This window comes from Leptidea sinapis, chromosome Z, assembly GCF_905404315.1.
Source record: "Leptidea sinapis chromosome Z, ilLepSina1.1, whole genome shotgun sequence".
In the NCBI taxonomy this organism is placed as follows: domain Eukaryota; kingdom Metazoa; phylum Arthropoda; class Insecta; order Lepidoptera; family Pieridae; genus Leptidea; species Leptidea sinapis.
In genome coordinates this window covers 12,223,129-12,237,356 of record NC_066312.1, presented here as the reverse complement: position 1 = coordinate 12,237,356, position 14,228 = coordinate 12,223,129, and the positions used below count along the sequence as shown (strand labels likewise).

The 14,228-nt window shown below is 33.0% G+C and overlaps 2 protein-coding genes across 4 annotated transcripts in view; one reads left to right on the top strand and one right to left on the bottom strand.

Annotated features, from left to right (window-relative positions):
- LOC126979033 (V-type proton ATPase 116 kDa subunit a 1-like) overlaps window positions 1-14,116 on the bottom strand; it is a 46,831-nt gene extending 32,715 nt beyond the window's left edge. For 2 of the 3 annotated variants that reach the window (XM_050828199.1, XM_050828201.1), the window contains exons 1-2: window positions 3,687-3,725; window positions 2,968-3,089 (exon numbers count right to left, since the gene is read on the bottom strand). In XM_050828199.1, coding sequence (XP_050684156.1) covers window positions 2,968-3,084 — 117 coding nt within the window. In that variant the 5' untranslated portion in view covers window positions 3,085-3,089; window positions 3,687-3,725. Of the gene's footprint in view, window positions 1-2,967; window positions 3,090-3,686; window positions 3,726-13,927 lie in introns of those variants that run through there. The other variant, XM_050828200.1, reaches the window with a different exon arrangement.
- Window positions 1-14,228, top strand: part of LOC126979067 (uncharacterized) — a 377,271-nt gene that overhangs the window by 49,580 nt on the left and 313,463 nt on the right. The gene's annotated exons all lie outside the window — the stretch shown is intronic.

The window sequence follows — 14,228 nt, the reverse complement described above, 5'->3', positions numbered from 1 at the left end:
GTTGCATCTACTTTTTACACCCCAAAAATTATTTTTATTACTTTATATAGCAATATACCGTCTGCTGGGTCAGCTAGTTTAAATATAAAATAGTACTTTACGAACCAGTGCTTGTTATTGTGGTAGAGTATAAAAATCGGGAGACAAGATACAAAAACGTGATGTTTCACAGCATTTATAAATGTTCTAACTAAATGTGATCAGCACCGCCAGACATTCAAAAGGAAACGATATTAGTGATTGAAAATTTATTGCCACTGGAAGGAAAAATAAAAATTCAAACTTGTCTATGAATTTGCCGCAATGGAAAATTGACAGGATGGCAATGCGATCACGAGAAAATATTTTTGAAGTGAAAACTTCTTTAGCAGCGTTTAAAGTAAATTATTACTCCCTGCATCTTAAGACGGAGCTGTATATAAGAACATACTTAAAACCTTACTGACGTTACTTTAAGTGAATTCTCACCATACTAAGCAGGTTTTATATTACTCGTCAATTTCTACGTCCAATACAATACAATACTGGAAAGCCTATCTTGATATTTTAATCCATTTTCTGCTTTTGGCATTTCAATGACCGATCTACAGATGGTTTTTTTTTTTCAATCCATTTACGGGACGCCGTACTGTTATTTTAGCTCGATATTTGTATGAATGTGACAGAAAAGCTTTTTCTATAATGGATTTGAAAATGGAGATTGATCTACTGCAATGCAAATTCCTGATTGATTGATGGGACTGTATTGAATCTAACAGGGATCGGAGAAACTAGAACCAGGTATTTGAAGAACCATTCATATTCAGGAAACAAGCAATTCTTATCAACATTTTTCAAAATGTTTTTCTGTGTAAACACCAAAAATTTTGGAAGAAGGGGTTCAAAATATATGTATTTGTGACACATCAAGAAAACCGCTCTAATGGCAATACCCATCAAGTTCCAATGAATTTATTACACAAAATTATATTTATACTGTACAATATACATCCTTAAAGAAGAAAATAATATTACTAATGTCAATACCAATTTCTAACTCAATCAAATCCTATCATAATGTCGTTCATGGTGTTTTAATTACTTATATAGACATTATTCGTTGTTCTGCATTATAGTGAAATAATAATATTGATTTATTCTGATGATTTGGCGTGATTTTGGACTTGATTTCTTCTTTAAACGATACCACAGCATTTCTTTCTGGTCTTTTCTAAGTGCCAAGACTCAATAATTTCAAAATTAAAACAGGATTGAACGCACTACTATGGAAAGTGCGCTCAGTGGACATGAGATGATGTCAGCCCTATTTCAAACACCAAGAAAAAGGTTTTTAATAATCCTGAGCGGCACTGCATTGTAATGGGCAGGGCGTATTATATACCACCAGCTGGACTTCCTGCTCGTCTCATCCCTTATTTCATTAAAAAAAATGTCGTGTTCTTATACCGTAGTTGCCATACTCTTCCGAAACGGCTTGATTTTTATGAAATTTTGTATGTATATTCGGTTGGTCTACGAATTGGTCGTAATCAATTTTTATACCCCAAAAATTAATATTGTATTAATATTATATGATAATACAGTACGCTGGGTCAACTAGAGTATAATATCGTATTATTGACACACTATTACATAAATTATCTTGTCCCTAATTAACTAGGCATAGCCTTGTACCATGGGAACAAGACAATGATATATTTAATACAATAATTACTTATAGATAAATACTTGTAAACACCCATGACTCGGACACTAACATACATATTCATCATATAAATATTTGCACCTAGCGGGATTCGAAACCGAAACCTCTAGCTCTGTAGGTAGGGTCACTAACCACTGGGCTATAAGGGACGTCGCCGTTTATATAAGAGGGGGAAAACAATCAAGCATGCGGGTTATCTGAAGGTATGTAATCACTGCGAATATACATACTTTCTTTTAACACCATAGGAAAACTGTAAAAATTTATAAATATTTCCAATCTTAGAAAAGATTAATAATTATGTTCATCGTATATCGTACCATCGACAAAATTGATTCATCACCCACTTTGCTCATAATTATTTTAAAATCATAAAAACAGTTAAATTTATAATTATTGCCTGAAAACGATTGTATTACAATTTGTGGACTGTCAGTGTGTAATAAAATTATAACAGTTACTAAGGAAATGTATGTTCAAGCGAATTACGACCTTGTCGAATCGACGATTAATATTTTTCGATATCACACAGAAGTAATTTCCTTAACAACGGGAATGTAGATGAAAAACACACCTCTAAATGGTGTTCATTGAATTCCTGATCGAGATTGATACTGATTTAAAAGTTGATACATTTCAACAGGTTTAACAAATATTTAGAACACGCCCGTCGTAGGTTTTTTGAGGAACAAAATAATAAAGTGACGTCTTAGGGACTACGCGCACTCAGCTCTATTCGCGTTTCGCTGAACGATTTTGGTCACACTTATGCAGCTCTGCTTCTATCAGCCGCGTACGGCGTCGTAAGAATGAGAACAATAACTTTAAATCACGTCTGCACTCTTTAATCTTTGCGTGCATAATGAATACGTCAAATCAATGCAGAACAATACAGATCGCAACTTGTAGACAAGGAGTCGCGAACCATCCCTGTAAAGAGCTATTCAGCCGCATTCGACGGCGATCAGCGCTGTACGCGGCGGAACAACGCCGAACGCTCTCTATAGCATTCGCATAATAAAAACACATTTATCCTCATTTTATGCTGGTTTGCCGCGAAAGCAGACTGGACGCGGAAAGTTGAATCGACGCGTACACGACTCCATACAAAATTGTTGTTTTCTATGGACAAAAGCTGAAAAGAGCTGAATAAGTGCGCGTAGTCCCTTAATCCGAGTATTCAAGCAGTTGTAAGTTATTTTTATATTAATTCAAGTCATAATAATCTGTGACAGCCATATTTTATGTTTCATACAACTTACGTCAATAAACTGCACGTTTCCAGTCTCGCCGAATCTCGATATTACTTCAAAAGCAGTTTCCGGCTGAAGATAAATTTCGTATAGCGACATCTTGTCGCTTCTCAGCATGCAACCCATTGTGCCTAATTAAAATTTTCTATTATTGACTGTTATTATTAAATAGGTCTAAATGTTAATATTTAATTAAAGAGATAACATTTATTCAAAGGAATGTGTATAACTGTATTTACAATACTAAATACGATTACGTGAAATTAAAACAACTATAAATCAATAGGAAGGAGTGTTCCACGAATACTGGTTGGATTTCCGCATAAGTTGGATAGCTAGGATTATAGGTAATTAAACTAAATTAAATTGAATATTATAAATATTATATATATATATCTGTTATATTAATAATCGAATCCAAAACGAGGAGATCCGTAGTGACAGTGAGCAGGGCACATAATTCGACGGTCAGATGTTCGTTAGAGCAGTAAAGTCCTCGAATGGCGACCACGTACCGGACGACGCAGTGTTGGTAGGCCCCCCACTCGACGGACCGACGATCTGGCCGGAACACTTTGGATGAGGGCAGCGCAGGACCAATCGACTTGGAAATCTTCGGGGGAGGCCTTTGTCCAGCAGTGGAAGTCTTCCGGCTGATTATCATGATGATGATTATATTAATGTACTTTATATTTTTTGACTACAGTAAAAACAAAGAAAATATAAACCTGGAATCTATTCTTCTAAGTTTTATTGATCCAGCTTCTTGACATGAAATAAGTTTGACAAAACAATCTGTCAGTTTTTTTCTTATAAATAAAGGTATCTGTGTTTTGTTACAGGAGTTTTCTTAAGAAATCTGTTATTAAGAAGTTTTTGATGATGTTGGTCAAATATTACATTTTTCTGTTTATTTAATAATCTTGGTGCATATAGGACTCATCTTTGATATAGTAATAATTAACGAATTGAAAATATAATGATAACAAGGTTGTTTTTAAAATATTTATATAAAACCTAATGTACCCAACTGACGTTGTCCTGTACACACGTCTTAAAATTGGTTTAGCCGTTAGGAGGAGTTCACTAACATACACATGAGCAGGAGAATTATATTATATGGACGGAATTGAGAAGACACATAGAAACTTTCATTAAAATCGTTCAAGCCGTTTAGGAGGAGTTCAGTTACAACAGACGCACAAAATAAATATAAATATTAAGATTGGCAGTTGTAGAAACTGCCGATAGAAGTAAAAACTTAGAACTTTCAGTATTAAAATTTTAAATTTCATAATATTTATAAATAAATCAAATTATTAATTTCAATTTATTTTTAAAACTTATTTTCTATAATTGAATAATCAAACAAAAACACTATTTCAACAATAGTTGTATCACCATATAATTGTATCACCATATAATAGTTGTAACAACAAAAGTATACATATATGCATAGATCATGTCGGTGCTGCAACCAATAAAAAATTGTCAACGAAGTTAAAGAAGATTTCACTTCAAAAACTTATTATATTTGTTTAAATTCAAGCGTTAAAAATGGTGGTGACATGAATGGAGGTAAAAATCTGCCTTCTAAAAGATCCATTTGCAAACAGGTCTTTAGATGCATTGCGAGCGTTAATTAGTGTATGCTCTAAGTTTTAAGTTCACTTTGTCGTATCAGTTAAGGAGTACTGCAACCGACAAATTATTCCACCACGATTCTATAAAGTTTCATGGAAGTTTCTTGTGAAACTCCGGGTTGTGGAATGCCAGACACCAACGAGGTGCAGCTGGATTTGCCCATTTTGACGGAATATGGGGATAATAGATGAGCTGACTTGAGCAGTAACTTGGAAAACTTCCCTGAATGTACTTGAATGTATTATAAGTAGAGAGCCACCAAACTACGCGGCTCAAAATTCTCACCCTAAGGGGATACGGAAAAGGGGGACTTATTGGCAGCTAACCCAAAAATCTGTCTTTATTTAGATTATCTCAACATGTAATCGAGCCATATCAAAATGTACACAGCAAATTCTCAATTTCAAACACAAGACAGTTCCGATTCTCGCATAATGATATCCGAAGAGATGCTGAAACGATAAAAATAATAAAACTAATTCCTATTTTTACCTGTTTCTTTTTTATCAAAATAAACTTACGGTGTAAGTGATACACGTGTTAAATAATAGTTAAGGGTTCAGAAGTCGAGCTATAAATAGTACAATATCTTGAAAAAAAATTCAGTCGTGAGACTGCACATTAGAGGTTAACACATCTTAGCTTCAATGTAAATTTTTGAGTTGCTAAGAAAAAATCACTACTATTATTTATAAGGAATAATTACTAACGAAGTATAAAATAAATATAGTAATTTTTATATATTATGATACTTTATATGAAGGAAAATACTATAATTTTCAACAGAATCAAAAAATAACAATATAACCGGTACTAAACTAAAATGCGAATAACAAAAAATGCGTGACGGCCAGGAGATTTTCCTACTACTTCTCGCTGTAAGGTTTACTAGACTTAGCGCAGTATTGAAATATTTTCTTTCATGTTATACTTGCTCGTTCGAAATATTAAATACTAGCTGACCCGGCAAACGTTGTTTTGCCATATAAATTGTATTGATCTTTTGCTTGCTAGTTGATAAGAGATGGCGCTAGTTGTATTCATTAGTAACAATCGCACTTCTTTTATATTTTGTATAATTCACACTATAGTTTTATAAATTATAGCCTATTTGTTATCCTGGTGTGTAAGCTATATTATTGTAAAGTTTCATCGAAATCTATTCAGTAGATTTTGCGTTAAAGAAGTTCAAACATACATCCAGACATATAAAGTTTCACATTTATAATATTAGTAGGATAATATCCAATACATGGATCACAGCGCAGCGGCTCTTTAATTATGTAAAAGTTTAATATACTTTAGTCTTAAATAATTTAAATGTGAAAAAAATTGTTTTAAGTAGTAGCTGTATAAATAATGCTAAGAAATGACTAATATTGAAATTATTTTAGTGAAATAATCTTTAACTGGATTAAGACTCGGAGTCTCGTGCCAGATTTTAGCGAGACAACACTTCCTGAGGATGCCTCGTGTAGAGGCGAAACACGTGTCGAATTGTTTTAAAAACAAATATTGGCGGAATTAACACTAAAGAAAACTTAAATCATTTGTACAATTATGGATTTCCGCAAAGTAACGCCTAATTCAATAACTTTTTTTTAGCTATAGTTTGTAAAATATACTCTGACAGTGGTCCATGATCTAAATAAATTAATACTACGATAATATCATTATGAGATAATATAACACGCTAAGCAAAAAAATATAATGCACATTTTTCAGCTGAGAAATAAAACAGTAACGTCTATCCCACACTCGTATTATAATATTATAATGAGATGATTGATGTTGTAAGTATTACACACACAAACACACATGCGCACACGCGCACGCCTTTTTCCCGTCGGAGTAGGCAGAGACAACACAATGCCACTTGATTCTATCCTCACAAACCTCAAGAGCTTCCACAATATGAACTACTCTTTTCATATTTGCTCGCCGGTTCCGGGTGCTTTGGACATATCCTTTTCTCAAAACGTCACCAATTTGGTCGACGAATGTGGTACGTGGTCTCCGGCAACCGACTTGCCTCCGCACACTTGCCATTTATATATGATGGCATTCTTCTTTTCAGATATTACGTTGTTCGAAAATGATACGTTAACCATCATTGCTCGAATATCCATTTACACAAAAACAGCTTTAACTAACATCGAATTCAACACTACCAATTTCGAAATTTTACAGTTTTAAGTGGACCAATTATAATATGATCGCTGAACTGAATATAGCTTTGTAAGAACGAATATTTTCTGCAATATATCAATATTCAACGTGGAAATTGTTGTTATGAAATTATGTAGCTGCATAGCTGTTAGTTGAATACCGAATAAATACCGTTCATATTTCAATACAGAATATCGAATACCCCATGTTCAGCCTTTCTAATATTTATTTCTAACCTTTACGTGTATATTTCTAAACTTTTCACACAATAGTAAAAAAATAAGCATGAAGAAAAAGTTTTGCTTGTTTTTCGTTGTTGTCTAATTTTGCACTGTGAAGGCTAATTAGTTTCAATATTTAAATAAAACACTTTTAAAGGTTTAAAACGCGTGTAATTGTAACGTTCTTACATTAGATGTTTGCGTAAAAGTTACATATTTAGTTAACCCGAAGTTTCAAGACCTTTCCAGATCTCGTTTTGTCTCGATTCCAGATCTCGTGAGTCAAAGATAGTATTTGTCATAGTTGTGATTATGAAGTTTAGCGCCATTTATTTATTTAATCGGAGGTGGTATTTGCTGTACACAGATGGTTTTTGGCAAAATTTACTGACAGTGTCCTCTTCTTTTTTGGTATGTGGAGTTATGGGTTTGAATTTAGAGATTATTGGATCCCAGGTGTTATATAATTTTAGACCATCTTCTCTATTGAAATTTGGGTGTTTTTTAATTTCGATGGCTTCACGTACCAGTCTTGGGAGAAATCTATTCTCTTTTACCAAAACTTTTTGTTTGTCAAACCGGATATAGTGGTTAGGACGGTCTGTTATGTGTTCACATACAGCTGACTTAGAGTGACGTCTGTGTTTGATATCCGCAATGTGTTCTTTAAGTCGGCTTGAGATATTACGTTTGGTTTGCCCAATGTAAGACAGGCCACAGAAACTATAATTATTATCTAATGTTTCACCATTTGTCGATCAGTATTCCTTGTTTGCTTACTATATTACATAAACTTTTAATAATAAAACAACAATATAGCATAGTAGCTAGGTTTGTTACTCGTAAGTTAGTCGTATAAATTTAAGTACATTAGCTTTTCTCTCAAGTGTGGTCAGGTTATCGATCGCTGTAGCCTGGCTGGTCCCTCTCGATGGTTTTTGTATCGTTAACGGTGAATCAACAAAGCTCTTGTAACGAGATCAGTTTCCTGGATAAATATACCTTGTGTTATTCTTCAGATCCCACGGGACTTGCAGGCTGCGGAATAATTTACTTCAATTTGATCCTTACTCTGGAGAGAGTTTTCTAACACTCTAATTATATATTTCTAACTGTGTTTCATTACCTCACCTAATCACAAATAACCTCGCCCGCTTCTGTAAGCCCAATACATTTATTTATTTTTAATTATAATTTTCTATTGAGTGATAATAAGTTAGGAAAATACAGTGGAATTCTATTAAAGGAGAATGCCGGAGTACATACATTCGTGTGCAATGCCCTTTAATTCTAACTTCAAACAATGCTTTTTTATATAAAAATCAAATCAATTCTGTAGTTAGAAATAGTTCGTTCCCACTAAGCTAACGGTCAGCACGTCGCTCGGCATCCCACGGACAAGGGAGAAAGTTTATTTACGATTTTTTTATTTAGAGAAGTTTTCCATATTCTACCTGTTGTATTATTCAACCGATTATTATTATGTATATCTTATCTTACAGGTATATCTTTTAGCGTTCCACAGGTCCATATTTACCAATTCGAGGAACGTAACATGACACAGCCGGCAGATATGTCCCAAGGACGAAATCCACATGACCTCATTCGATTTCTCGCCTTATTTTGTTATTAGGAATTGCAATTTTCCTTTGACATTATGATTGAATAAATATCCGTTAAGCTCGGTATAAATAAGAACAAAGACAATGGGATGTTGGCATACAAAATGAACGGGAAAAGAGTGTAACTTCAGTCTTAATTGCCCGCCAATGTGATAGTGAAGTGAGCGGAGTTTTTTTTTTGAAGTTTTATCCGTTATTTGGTAAATTACTATTTTTATAATACATCTATACTATATTTCCGTGACATAAGAAAAATTATAATAGTATGATATACAATTTTGTTGCTATAAATTCATAGTCTTTCGGAATAAATATCTCATATTATTACTATGAAAGCATGTATACTTTAGTTTTGTTTTAAAAAGAACGTATAAAGTTGATTTAAATATTATATATAATAACTAGCGAACCCGACAGATATTGTCCTGTACACATGTCTAAAATTTGAAAAATCGGTCCAGCCGTTAGTAGGAGTTCACTAACATAAACATGGGGAGGAGAATTATATATGGACTGAATGTAGTAGACTCCAGGCCATTTTCAAATTCACTGAACAACACAAAAAATCATCAATATCGGTCCAGGCGTTTAAGAGGTAGTTCAATTGTGAATCTAAACCATCCTCGAATCCACTCACAAAAAATTTATTCAAATCGGTCCAGCCGCTTAACTTTGTCTCATGTGTATAAAATAATATTAAAAAACAATGTGAATTATTTATGCATGGTCTTATAGACTGTTTCGATAGCTTTCTGTTACTTTCTTTCAACATATCCTAAAATTAGGTTAACTATAAACATTATTTTGCTATTATAGTTTCGGAAAAAGTGTGACATACGGACGGACAGACAGACAGACATGACAAATCCATAAAGGTTCCGATTTTTGCCATTTGGCTACGGAATCCTAAAAATAAAACAATTATTTTTACACACATATTTAAGTTTTGCCTTGTTATAGGATCCTAAGTCTCAAAATATCGAACGATTGCTAATCTGCGATCTCCTGGAAGCCAGAGGCAAATTCGCTTCGATGAAACAGGGGGAATAGGGGGAATAGTCGAGTGTGTGAGCATTGAGCTTTTGACCATGTGATCAAATGGTCAAAATCCAGTACTCTACGCTAGTCTCGATCGCTTGGCGTCACGTAGGCATGTCTCTTTATTGCATGTCGTCTACATCATTTATCACCGGAAGTCCTGCGAACAAATGTTTGACCTGAGTACTTCCACAAATTTCAAAATCATCCTCCCTACCTGAATGTATGGTAATTCTCCTCAGTACAGTTTTCAAGGAACGTTCTTACACGTACTACTATGAATATGAAATGAACTTGGACAGAAAATGGTTCAAAATCTACAATATAAATTGACTAAAATGTTATAGAATCAATTAAACACCTCAGATGAAAAGATTTCTGTTATCATACATTTTAATAACTTCTTTATATTAATGAGCTTTATTTTAAATCCAACATTTAGAATTCTTGGCGGATCCCCTCGTATCTCGAGGGAATTGTTTTTAGATAAAATTTAAATGCGGTTTAAGAAGTTTTAAATTCAAGCCCGCCTAAATCACGTAAATGGTAAACAGAGCCATTTGTTATTAAGATTTACGCAGTACTTCAAATAATTTTAATTAATTTACAAGTATGACACGTTTATGAACAGTTAAGATATTACCATGATTAAGTATTTAAAATAAACCTTAATCTATATATATAAAAATGAATTGCTGTTCGTTAGTGTCGCTAAAACTCGAGAACGGCTGGACCGATTTGGCCAATTTAGGTCTTGAATTATTTGTGGAAGTCCAGGGAAGGTTTAAAAGGTGAATAAATAGGAAAATGCTGCTAAATTAAATAAAAAAAAAAACAAATTTGTTTTTCCTTTGATGTGTCCATACATAATTTCTATGAGAGAATTTATTGACTCTCGGTTTGACAGTTCTGCTGTGAAACAATTTGATTACGACAGGGTGCATATTTTACGAAGTAATTTTTGATGCTTTGATATATTATTGTCAAATTCATATAAAAACATTATTTTATTTATTATATATAGAACAACGTCTGTCGGGTCAGCTAGTCTAATATATATAAATGACAAGTTGTTTGTTCGCGATGGACTTCTAACTACTAATGAACGGATTTAAATGGGGCTAACTTCATGAAGTGCAGTTTAGTCCAACTTGAGAGATAGGATAGTTTTTATTTCGATTTGGGACCCGTAATTAATTTTATTTTCAATATTTGTTTTGTACGGACATATTTTCTATGAGAAAAAATAGTGACGCACGGTTTGACAGTTCCACTGTAAAACAATTTCATTGTAACAACAGGGAGCCTATTTTACGAAATAATTCTTAATGTTTTGAAATATTATGGGCAAATTCCTATAAAACAGTATTTTTTATTATTATTAATAGAACAACGTCTGTCGGGTCAGCTAGTTATTGATTAAGTTTATCATTAGTTGTGAATGGGTTTTTTTTCCTCAGTAACACTTTTACACTAGAGATATAATCTATATACATCTAAAGAGCAGGTAGTATTCTTTGATAATTTATATGTCAAGATAGAGCCTCATACTGTTAGGCAATGTATGACAACAGGCCAGGCTAATGTCATGTCAATGTATGATAACTTTAGTGTGCATAACAAGCTGAGAGAGAGAGATAGATAGATTTACATCCGCGATTTGTGTGTCACTTAGTTTTAGTGCAAAAGTTTTAGTTTTAGTTAAAGCAACGCAGGCAGCGTTGCTTTAAATAGAGGTTAACTGCTTACCGCTTTTTTTTCAACGTGTTCATAGCTGTCGCAGTCTATCTAGACGTATAAAATGTCTAATGAAATACTACGCAATAAAAGGTGATAGTGCTTAAATAAAAACTGAAATTCAGTTAAGTATGAGACGTGCAGTTCATACCAACTTTAAAATTATTAATGACGTCATTATTACGAGTATATTGCCAGTTCTGTCCATGGTGACGTATGCAGTAATTAGGGATGTATGGAATCTAGAAATGTTGAAATGTCGATATCGATTTTTTTAGTTGTATAAAAGTGTGTGATGATGAGATCGTTATTAGCAACAGAGATAATTCGTTCAATAATACAGAAAGTAATTTTTATATTTATTAAAAAAAGGTATAGACATACAGATAAACAAACATATTTTGATTGAGGTAAGTGAGTACATAGTGTAGAGTAGTAATACCAATGTGGGTGAACGTTTAAGAAATTCACATGCTTAAAAAATTTCCAGTGCAGATTCTCGTAACTAGGTACCAAGAATTTCACCAATGTTTTATATTTTATTTCATTTTCAATTATTTTTAATGTTTATTACATTGTTTATTAGTTCTATATGAAAATCAAAATAGTTACAATTATCTACTATTCCGGAATTCCTAGCCCTTCAGAGTATGTAAAGGGAAAAAGAGCACATCACAGGACTTAAGTAAAAAAAATATACTTTTCAGTTAGCATTTGTTACATTTTACAGATTATTTTGGTTAGGACTCTTAAAACGGTCTATGAGCGTTATATAAACTACAATATACAACTAACATTCAAAGGATATCGAAATTCTATAAACAACCCTCGAAGGCATGAAATATAAGCAAAACGTATTGTGAAGTATGTACTGCCGCACCCCAAATCTTGTCGTCTTCAATTTCCTACCGGAACTGTCAGCTCTATGAATTTCTAATGCCTATCTTATGATAAACGTGAATGGTGAATTAAACTTAGTGATTCATGCGCTGCTAATATTTTATGACATAAATTAAGACGGAAGTAATGCTTTGTTGACGAAAATTTTGTTGTGAAACTATAAAATGGTAGTATTAACTACTCTGGAGTAGAAATATTTTAAATAAATGACCAATAGTTAAGTATTTAATAACCCAATTGTAAATTGGAAATTGAATTCAATAATCGATTGCTCTAAATGTTTGAACCTTTCGATTAAAAATAATCGGAAACGCGGTTTCTTTGTCTCTAATTGCTTTCATTGATATTATATTTTTTGATTTAAAAAGATAAAATAACGTTTATATTATTGTATTTTGTGAACTATTTTTGTCATTTATGCCAATGAATCAGGAAACAATACATGGATCGTCAGAGGACCGCCATCTGGGGAGACTTTCAAAAACCAAAATGATAAACAAAACAAAAAAAACTAACTAACAAGCTATCTACTATTTCTTAATTTTTTGTTTTGAAGTGAAAACTTCTTTAGCGGCGTTGAGCAATTTTCTTGGGATGGGTATAGAATGTTAAACTCGCGTCAGGACACGTGACCTGATCGAAAATTCGTAAGACAGTCGTTGAAATTATGGATGCAAGTTGATTTTCCTGAGAGATAAACTTTTTAATTCTAATATTTCTGAAGTGTTAAATTTATTATGTAATATAAATTGTCATTTTGGTGTATGATAGCGCAAAAGATGAATATTGTAATTAACCACATAAATGCTAGTACTTTTATACTGTTAAATAAAGCAATTCGTGGGAAATTATCGTCTTACCATACCAAAACATTCAAAAATACACAACGTTAATGTTCACGTTTTCACTTCTGCCGGCGCTCCAGGAGTGCAAGACGTATTTTAATCACCTATCGTTTTGGTTAATTCACTGGGTAAAGATCCTAATGGTACCGCACGAGAAATGCCTTAGTGAGTATAACATGTAGGTATGTGTAACTTAAATTATGATTGTTTTAAAAAGATAATTATTACCTACGAAGCGCTGAAATTGTTTTGATTGTATTCATTGAGACTGGTCTGTCTGTCTATGGTTATGAAACAAGCAAACCTAACCCGATCAATTAATACACATTATTTATCCTTACTTATATTGTTAGTTCAAATGTGGGTTAGTTTATTTTTTTCTTTGTAACGCATTCAAAACTTAAGTATTTAACCGATCATCAAGAAATTTTGCACACACATAATACGTACAGAAAAGGAAAAGGGGTACTTTAATCCCGAAATTTTAAAGCGCTCCCCAGCTAATGCATTACGAATTTAAAGTGGAGTACACATATACAACAGCAACGGCGGAAGAAAGCTTTTGAAGGAAAGAGAATCATTTAAAGAAGAATGGCGTACAGCGAATATGGTTTTATTTGTGAAACATAATATGGCCGCTGCCTTAAATTTTTACTACCTAAAGCAATTGACATTGTAACAATATGCATGTTGATTCAAAAGTTGCAGTAAACGAACTTGGAAAACAGAAGGCTTAAAAAGAATATTGGTGTTAGGTAAACTTATAATTTTTAATCGCTAAGTAACAACGTACATAAGTTTGTAAAGAGCTTATGTTGTACAGATCACTCATTGAAATATAATATATATAAAGAATTAAAAAAAGTTTTAGATTTCACATTCACTCGACATCATCTTCAGAAAATAAAACAAGTTTTTAGCGACAAAGTGTCAGGCTTGTTTTTAAGCTTCGGTGTGTGAACAAACAAGTAAATTCAGAGGCACCAGCGAAGGTCAACAGTTACCGATATATAGGTGAACTGGCCGGTTTAACTCAGACTGATATGTGTATGAGTGGCCTTTTCAATTCTCCGAGTAGGAAATCAGCTGAAACA